Source organism: Phaethon aethereus, assembly GCF_964289735.1.
Source record: "Phaethon aethereus genome assembly, chromosome: 6".
NCBI classification, from domain to species: domain Eukaryota; kingdom Metazoa; phylum Chordata; class Aves; order Phaethontiformes; family Phaethontidae; genus Phaethon; species Phaethon aethereus.
The window spans coordinates 36087141-36097201 of record NC_138580.1 but is presented as its reverse complement, the minus strand read 5'-3'; the positions used below and the strand labels follow the sequence as shown (position 1 = coordinate 36097201).

Sequence of the window (10061 nt, the reverse complement as noted above, 5' to 3'; positions counted from 1 at the left end):
GTAATCTTTTGTTTTACAGGCAGCAAGGTGCTTCTAAAAACTTAACAGGAAACCAACTAATTCTTTTTTTCTTTCCTTTAAAAAAATCTCATGGTAAAAGGTTTACCTAAGATCAGGGAGGTGCCTTGGACAAGGGCAGGAACTGTACCAGTGTTTCATGTTGGTCTTAAAAAACCCACAAAGTCAGCTGGAGAGTAAGCATAGTGTTATCTCTAAAGAAACTCTATTTATTTCCATCAAAGGAATTTTTTCTGTTTTTTTGTAAAAATTTAATATGTATTTCTGGAAATCATTAGCTTGCTAGCTATGAGTCTAGTTCAGTAACAAGGACAAAAAACAATGATCCCAGCAAATATGTTTTTAAATCTTATCAAAAATCTGTCACACTGCTTCACACATTTACAACTTTAACACTTTCTTTATGGTTTTTGGTGGGTTAATTCTGGTCTCACATTCATTTTACAATAGTATAATTATAAACACTTTGATGGAGTTAAATCTAGCTTTCGTAACCTAAAATAAATCTGATTAAAACAAACCCAGTGTCTATTTCCTCTTTACCTCAACAGGCCTATCTTTTAATCTATGATTGAAACAATCATCCTTGACAAGTGATTACTCTTTGACAAGTATTATGCTTTCTTTAGCACAAAAATAGATTTCAAAAAAGAATAATGGGTTAATAAAGTAAATCTGAATCACACCTACTTTTTAATCATTATGAGTTATACACCCACACAGTCTGTTCTGTCCTGTTTCAGCTCTAAAAATTATATATAAACTACAATTTAAGAGCCTTTATCAAAGTAAAAGATAGTGTTTATTACTGTGAATGAGGAATACATAATAAAAATATAAGCAGCTTAATAAGATATAATCAAAATTATCAGTACAGTAAATATATTTAAAGGGTATACACTAAAGGCTTTCATTCATAGGTGAATAGTACTTTACTTCACATTTCTATAAAAATCAAAGTTGTATTCTTTCAGGGATGATTTCCTCGCCCAGAGCCTTTGCTGACTGTTTCTTTCTTTTCTTCTTGATTTTTATTAATCTTCTTCCGCCTTTTTTTTTATTGAATCCTAAAGGTAAAACGAAGAAAGTAAGGTTAAATGCTGTATGACTAACACTTCCAAGATTATCAGAAATATGAGACAGATCTTGTTTTCAAGAAATGTTCTAAAAAAAGAAAAAAGTACATAGTCTTACCTAAGGTCTTCATATGCCTGACCAATGCCAAGTTGTCTTATTTCTGTTCTTGTACACTGTCCATCTTTCTCTAACTCTGTCTCTCTTCCAATTTCCAGTTTCACTTGTCTAAGACTTTCAACTATCACATTTTATGAGGCCAATACTGACTACAAAAAGTTACAAGAATGTTTCAGCCCACATAATATTTACCTCTTATGATGGTCTGTGGCAGTATCCCTTCCCATACCTTTCTTGCAGATCCTCAAACATGACTTTCTGGAGGTGAAATTATTTTCATTTCCACCACAACCACTGTAGCTAAATGGGTGACATCTTCCAGTCGAGTAGTTGTAGAAAAATCTTAACTCTTTGGCTCTACAAAGTCCTCTGTCCATAGGGGTCATGCACAGAGAAGGGATGGGAGGTGGTTCTAGAAATACCAAGAAAAACAAGGTTAGAGACAACACTGCAGTTTACCAGTTTTCTGTTATATTGATACTATATATGAGACTTGAAGCTCACAGAACTCTGAAACTTATATGAAATTTACTGACAAATTTAATTCTGCCCTTCTCAAAATCCAGGATACTTTACACAAACATCTCTCTTTTTATGATTACAAAAAATACCACAGCAAATGTTTCTCGCTTTGAATTCCAAAGGCCGGCAAAAGCTTACCTGAAAACCAGGTTTGTTTCCTATATATTTAGTGATAAAATTGCCATTTCTATGGTAGGAGATAGTATTGAAATTCAATTAGAGAAGTTTCAAGTGAAGCATTTGTAGAAAGTGAAGTGAAAGAAGTTAAAATTGGACAGTTTTAAAAACATGGTAAATATTTATGATAATTCATGAAGTGAATTTTCCTAATTACTGCTAGACATTCTGAAATCAAATAGAATGTAGAAGTACCCCGCATTTCCAATGTAAAATTCAATACCATAATATTTGGTTTGTCATATGAATACAGAAAGCTTGACCTAAGCAATAGAAGTTGGTCTATTGGAAGACTGATCAATTATCAAGAAATAGCTTGTAACTCACAGAATAACAAAGGTTTGAACGTGAAGAGTAAGTGCACAAAGTGACTGAGATGCTGGTGCTTTAGTGCTGCTATTAGGTTTTTACCATTCCAAGGAGTAGGCTGATGGTTTGTTTCTTCAGTGTCGCTGCAAGTGAGAGTACGAGAACTGAAACACTGGAAGATGAACCTGGGCACTGGAACAAGTTCAAGAAGCAAATCCATGCCAGAATTCCCAAACCTGGAGAAACTCCATCATCTATCACCTTGGTGTGACTCATACAGAAAATCAGAACTGTCACAATTGCTGTACAGGGTGCAAGAACCTGAATGGGACCCATTATATTATCAGTTATGAGGGACCCAAAGGAGCGCCCTTTTCCTTCAAGAGGCAGCAGAATTGAGATAGCTGACATCTGAATGCATAAATGGAAATGTGAAGCTAGTCAGATGGCCTTCTTGAAGTTACAAAGCCAGGTAGAAGTGGTTCAGAGGAAAAGCCAAGTAAAAATTTTAGGGAATAATTTGGGTTACAACAGAGTTGAAGACATCCTGTTGTCACAAAAGTGGGAAGCAGATGAGTTGCTGACAGCAAGAAGTTATGAATTAACTTGGGCAAATCAAGAGGCTGACAAGAAAATAGCCAAAAAGAACATGGTACGTCTTACTTGCCTTATACATATTACACCTGCTGAAAAAGGTTCATCTGCCAAGTATAATAGCTGAACTGCATGGTGAAAGAGTTTGAAAAATTGCTGGAAAGAAATAGAATGGTGATGTATGGAAAACTAAGACAGCAAAATGCAATTAATAATATATTTGAAGCTGTGTTACCGACATACTATTCAAAAGGAACCCTGAAATGCAAAAAATTAGTCACGAATTGTTCTTTTTAAGATAGATTAAGTTAGTTTTGGGTTATAAAATAAGGACTACTTACTTTTTAATAATTGTGACATTATTGTGAGAATAAATTTCACTCTAGATCCAGAGTAAGAGCCCACCATGTGATATAATTTATATTAAATCTACTGTTTTATTTATAATTAAGATGTTAGTTACATTAACTAATGCAATGCTTTTGCTACCGTTCTAACTGAAAATTCTTGTGCCTAGAACTAATTTCATCTGTCTCAAGCTGGAGAGGATGTTAGCTTTCAAAGCATATATTCAGCAACAATAAAAAAAAAAAAAAGCTTACCTATTTTAACCTGATAATTTCTGTACCTAAGAAAAACAAAGCAGAAAGGCTTGCCAGTGATGAAAGGGCCAAGCAGCATGGGTTTGTTAATTAGATAAGAGAATTTAAATATGTACTTTGTAATGTAAATTACTTATCTGGTATGTAGAATTTTCCAGAGAGACTCCAGAGCACCCTCAGGGAGGAGTTCGTGTAACGACTGTAAGCTTTAGGGGACCAATGGAGCCAGTGATGTGTCTACTGGTGAATAAGGACTACCTACATATGTATAATGCAACTGGCAGAGTAGCATCCAAATAAATGCTCTTCTAGAATCCCTCTTGTACTCTTTCTAAAAATTATGTTGTTCTTTGCCAAGATCATTGCTAGATAAATGCCCTAGATACCTAATGCTACTCTTGTCCATCTTCAAAGTATCTGCATATTCCTTACACTGACAGAAACAACAACCAGCCCGTGAAGAAAACCTCATAATTTTGCCATATATCAGCATTTTTTCCCAACAAAACTGTATATTAAAATAAAAATGAAATTACATCACAATTTCCTGTCTGCTGAGGATCATAAAAATTATGAATTGATGTATACTGATCACTAAAAGACCTATTAATTTTAAGTTACCGTATACATAAAATACGTACTGTGTCATGCCCAGCCCAACATCTCTATTGGCAGGACAATCTATAAGCCTGTAAGCCAGTATGTTAACACAGTCACTGCGAGCGTTAGATCCAGGTAAGTTTTCTCTGTTCAGCCCCAACTTCTAATGCTGTACTTATGTCTATGATGTTACAGTAAATTTAGATACTATGCCTGTTGTTGAGTTTCTCTCTCAAATGTTTTGGTTTTACAACCTCATTTTTCCGAGTTGTTGAAATGTTTTATCTCCTGCTTTCTCTATGAAGGAAAAAGGAAAAAGAAAGAAGCAAATCCTACAACCCACAGAACTACACAGAGAGGAAGGGGTACTTACTGAAAACAGTAAAAAAAAAAAAAAAAACAACAAAACAAAACAAAAAAAACCCAATGTATGTGCCACTATCAGAATTATTTTACCCTAATCTAGCCATTAAAGTCTATGAATAACAGATGTCAACTTTATTAAGAGACTACTTGAGATAGAAATGCGGGTTTTAACTCTACTTTTTTTCCTCAGTTTAGATTACATTTTAGCAACTTTTTTTTTCCACAGTGCATGTAGCGTTACTCATTACATTACATAACTCATTACATGTTAACGTCAAGTGGATCATATGAACCTAAAAATTAATAAATGTCCTTAAATGCTTTCTAACTTTTTTATAAATGCAACTACAGGTCCCATCCTATGGCCTTTGATGCAACTTTTAGAGAAATCAACCGGTTATCTACACTGACAGCAAGAAGCCTTAAGACTCTGGCTTCACTCTTGTGTTCATGCTATTCTGTTTATCCAAAATATCTGATTTAAACAGGTTTTAAATATCCAATAGCAAGCTCATAAACTTGGATTTGCTGTGTATATTATTTGCCAAAAATATGCGACATAAGTCAGGTCATGAACAGGCATGCGGACAAAGAATTTACAATTCATACAGGCAAAGGACAAACGAAAGCTTCCAAGATGAGTTAGTCAAACATTTCTAGGGGTAAATATTTCTTCTGGAAAATGCTGATACACTGAAATACAAAGTGTTCCTCAGAACATGCCAATTCCAGCAAAAAACGTTTGAAGGAAATTAGACCTTGCAACCCAACTCAAATGGAGCCTGGGAATGGGAACTCCTGCCACTAGCTCTGCAGGAGCTTCTCAAACGGGTTTCAGGCTTTACAACAGCAAAATAGAGTGTAGAACTTTCTGTTATCTTATCTTTCTGTTACTTCTTTTTCTTGATCATGCAGATGTTTGGACTGATTCTGTTTTGCTGAGAGACTAAGACCCAAAGGTGCAATATTTGATATTTTGTTTCTGAAAAAATAAACTAATTATATGAAATAAGCAGTAGATAAAAAAGGCTATTGCTCTATCTGTAAAAAGACCATTGTATCTTAGCCTTCACTACTACCTAAACAATCTTTAAATGTGTATAGTTTAAGATGTAATTCTTATAACACAGCTTTTTCTTGCATCCCAGACACCCCTCTCTGTGCTGTGAACAGATGACATGATCATACTTCGGAATCTTTGAAACACACATATTCAGATATAGACTCATATTTAGCAAAAATAATCCCAATCCTGCCTTGCAACAATAATCGTTATCCCTCAGGCTTAGCTGGCGCTGTGTGACAACGAACTATTAATTGATCACAGTACAAAAGAAGTTTGACGTGATTTTGGCAAGCTGGATGAGAAACAATGCTTACTGCATTCTCTTTTGCTAGACACAGGTATGTGACATTCATGAAACTTCAAATTTATTGCCAGATTTTTGATATATGCAGACTTCACTATCTCATTTCTGGTTGCAGCAAAGAGAAAATAAAAGAATCTTCAAGTAGACAAGCTATTACAAAAGTAACAAGTCATCTGCACTTGACAGTACTCTATAGGTATCTAGTTGCAGATGCGTTACAGTGAATGGAACTGTGTCAATTTATATCAGCAAAAGACATGGCCCTGACTTTGAAAAGTTAGAACAGGAACTGCCTCTGTGTGCCATTCCATATTGGCAGAGTTGAAAATTGACTTTTGATCCTGCATCCCACTTAGATCTCACAAATCAAATGTAGAGTATAGTACTCGTAATTTCCTGCCATAGATTGCTTCTATAACCTAAAAATGAAAAGTTTGATTCTTGGCTTCACTTTCTCTTAGCTTCCGCAGAATAAAAGTTATTTTAGATCTTGCAGCAGAGTAAGACCAGAACAATCTTCACGCTCTGCAGAAAGTTCGTTGCCAAGACATAGTGCTAGAAGTTTCATGTTTATATACAGAGAAAAAAGAAGTTTGTTTTGTTTGGCCATAGACAAATTCAGTTTCATGAAGATCAAGAAATTTGTTCTAAGTCTATTAATCTGATATCATTACAGAGTTATACATACCACCAGTAACATTTATCTTTTCTTGAAATTAAGATGAAATAGCATTTCAGTTGTGAGGTAAGGTATTCTATAAGAGACAACTCCTTGCAAAATACTTTTTTAATGGTGGTCATGTATTTAAAAAAAAGAAGAGACATAGCCAGGCCAATATACAAGCAAAACAAATGTTACAGTGGCACACCAGCTACTTCGTCTGTGCTTGAGAAGATGGGCATCAGCCACTCCATCCCAAGCAGTCCATCCGGACCTCATATATGCGCAGCCAGATTCTTGTCCCTCAGTGAGGCCATGGGAGTCACAACGCATGTTTATGTGAGATGGCTCTACCTTGCAACATCAGTTTACACCTCTACCTCTGGTAACAGCAGGAGTGAAAGCTATGTTCTCCACATCAAGCTGTCAGTTTTGGCCCTACTCTCTCCTCCCCCTGTAGTGGGATTGCACAAAAGCACAGGATTTTAGCCCACCCCAGCGGCCTGAAAGGTACAGGCTGATAAACAGAGTGGCAGCAGGTAGCTGCATGGGACAGGCAAGTGCAAGACAGAGAAAGGCTATATAGTAGGGAAGAACCTGGGGGGTCTTCGGACTTTCCACTGAAACACACTGCTCCTTCCAATGTCACATTTCTTACCTGATCCATCCAGCTACACTGACTCCACCCAGCCTTGTTCTCTGACCTGTTCTTCCACCAACTTTCAAGTCTTCTCTTTCTCTTACCCTCACCTCTCCCTCCCAAAATCTGAGCTATCAGAAAATTCACTATTGCTGACATAACCAAGAATCCTTCAGTTTTCTCTGAGGAAAAGTGGTGGATCATGCCTCTTTGCTTATATAGATTAGTTGTTTTGGGAATTCCTTTCATGGAACATGTATGCCCTTATGTCCGTAGACTTATTACCAGGGCTTAAATAATTCAAATATTTTTCGGTGAAGTAAGTTGCCAAAAGCTTTACTTTTTTATGTTCAGTCATTTTAATAACAGAGTGCATTGATGCTTTGCATGTGGTAAACAAACAATCCAACTATAACAGAAACCTACCTCAACCAGACAGTGCATGTGGATCACAGTGCAGGCAAAAAAACCCAACCAACCAAACAAAAAACAACACACATTCAAGGCTTTGTTAGACATACTATTCTAAGCAAAGAGCACAGGAATGTTATTGTACATGCCCATTATGTTACAGATCATATTAAACACAAAAACGTCAATGAATTTATAAACCATCACTCAACCCCCAAAAGTACAAGTAAGTGTAAATGCAAAAAAACCAACAGAAATACTTGGTAAGAACGATCAGGCTTTTTCCAACTGTTTCTTGTTTCCTCTTGCATAACTGTGGATCATAAAAATGACATGCCTCAAATTCAATCACCTTTTACAGTGATATTGTGCCATATTCCAAATCCAAATATGGTCCTTTTTTAACTAGTAAAAGAAGCTTTAAATGAGCTGCCAACTAGATCCCCACAAAAATACTAATTTTGTCTAAAAGAAGTCTGCATCACTGCTTTTGGTCTTCAAATTTTTGTATTTTTCAGACCTTCTGGAAGTGCACACTTTCAGAAGAGGACAAGATGTGATCAGTCTTCCATTTTCTGATATTTATGGAAGAACTGTAAGTAACAATATGTATTTCTTTGCTTTGACTTTCTCTGCTTATCAAAACATCTGACATAGATAGAAGCCCATTCTTTAGTCTCAGATATGTTGGGAAATGGGTGGAAATGGAAAAACAATCCAGAACACATATAGAAGACCAAGGGCTAAGAACTGCAAAAGTAAATTCTTACCAAAAAAAATGGGAAACTGGTTCCGCTCCTCCTTTGGGGAACTACTGTTCAGAGTGTTGGACTTCTCATTTGGAGCAGTTGGCAACAAATTGACTAAAAGGAAGTGAAACAGGAAGTGGAGGGTTATCTAGACACAGCAAAGCTCTGAAAATAAGCTATGATTAGTACCCATTTGCCTTGCTCCATGCCAGTATTAATACCACTAAAAGGCAGAATTTCTTTAAGTCCCAAAGGTATAGGGAACTGATGTGCTGAGGCAACTTGGGGATGGATGCCTTTTTGTCCTTTAATTTTACTGATATAAGAATGAAATCAAACATGGCTTCATAAGGTTATTTTTATATTACTAGCAAACATTCTAACCTTTGCAATTGTAAGCCTTTTTCAAAATGTGTTACTGACAACTAAATGGCTATGAAGCTAGTTTTCATGTTACTGAATTCACTGTGCTTATTTATTTCAACTAATATACATACCTTCAAATGAACAGGAAAATAAGTGGACAAGCCAAGGAGCATCTGCAATAAAAAAGTATAACTGTAAACAGCAAAAACAAATTCTTACCCAAAATCCCAGGAAATTGGCTGGGTTCTTCCTCTGGGGAACTACTGTTCTCAGTATTAGGATGCTCTTCAGCTGGAGCAATTGGCAATAAATTTGCTAAAAGAAAAATGAAAGGAAAACAATGAGCAAAAAAACACAAAAAACAATTGGTATCAATGATTCAACATCACTAAGTTAAAAATTTTCATCTATTTAAAGCATAGCAATGGCCCCCCTAGTCCTCTTTCTTGAGTATTCATACAAATTTACATGGAGGTGTTATTTCAGATTAAAGTCAGGGGAAAAAAAAAAAAAGCATTCTGCAACTTTTACTCAAGAAGGTAAAAGTGGAGTCAGAGTCCAGGAAGAAATGCTTCAGCAAAGGTAGGGGAAAAGCACATGGCTTGTATATCTTTTAGAAAAGAACCATAGTGGTTCTTGTCTTTTCTAAACGTGGATAAGCTCAAGTTCCCCTTGCCAAAATAACAGATTACGAAGCAGTCCTGGAAAAAGGTCCACTAGGGACTAACAAGACAAAAGGGTCTGGAGGCTCTGGGTGGTATTCATCCTATGAATAAAATTAAGTACTTTGTGAAGGGGAAAGGAGTTGTGAAGGGTACTGTATTCTGATACAGAACAATTCATAGAACTAGTAGGATAATGAAGTGGATGAATAAATAAGCTGTGGTCAGTCTGAATGGCTGTTTTGCAGCCTAAGCGGCACAGCCAATTCATTCAGAAGTGAGGAATGGGTTTCCCATGATTCTTTGGTGGGAAGCTAGCAGTACACAATAAGGAAACAGTAAAACCAGAAATTCCTATATTGGTACCTCTTTTAATTACAAGAGTCGGTTTTAAAAGATTGTATTCACATGTATGTGTTAAAAATGTAGATTAACATTTTATGATATTATACAGCCAAGCAGCCAGCAGATTTTACATTACAGGGAAAGACTTATGTGGCTGTAATCAGAATAGGTCCATTTCTTCATTCCCTGTCATTGTAATCTCCATTACTGTAAACACTCTGACTTCTTCACTGTAAGTACTAATATTTTTACAATATATTTCAAAAGAAATTTCCCCAAATTTCTGTCCTAGAAAGTGTGTTTATAAAATTTTTCTCCTAATGGAAAAATTAATGGAGAAATGTGATGTTCTAATGGCAAGGAAACAGTACTCATTGTGGACCAAATCCCCTCTTCAGTTGACATTGATGTTACTTTAATTGCTTAATCTGTCTGTATCTTTTCTAACATTCTGTTTCAAATTATAGACCATATA

At 35.8% G+C, this 10061-nt stretch overlaps 1 protein-coding gene across 1 annotated transcript in view; it reads right to left on the bottom strand.

The window, feature by feature from the left end:
- Positions 1-871: 871 nt before the first annotated feature.
- The window catches only part of TFPI (tissue factor pathway inhibitor), a gene marked incomplete at its 5' end in the record, with an annotated part of 28482 nt that continues 19292 nt past the window's right edge, over positions 872-10061 (bottom strand). The window contains 4 exons of the mRNA XM_082001737.1: positions 872-1085; positions 1442-1624; positions 8235-8327; positions 8799-8894. Coding sequence (XP_081857863.1) covers positions 973-1085; positions 1442-1624; positions 8235-8327; positions 8799-8894 — 485 coding nt within the window. The 3' untranslated portion in view covers positions 872-972. The remainder of the gene's footprint in view (positions 1086-1441; positions 1625-8234; positions 8328-8798; positions 8895-10061) is intronic.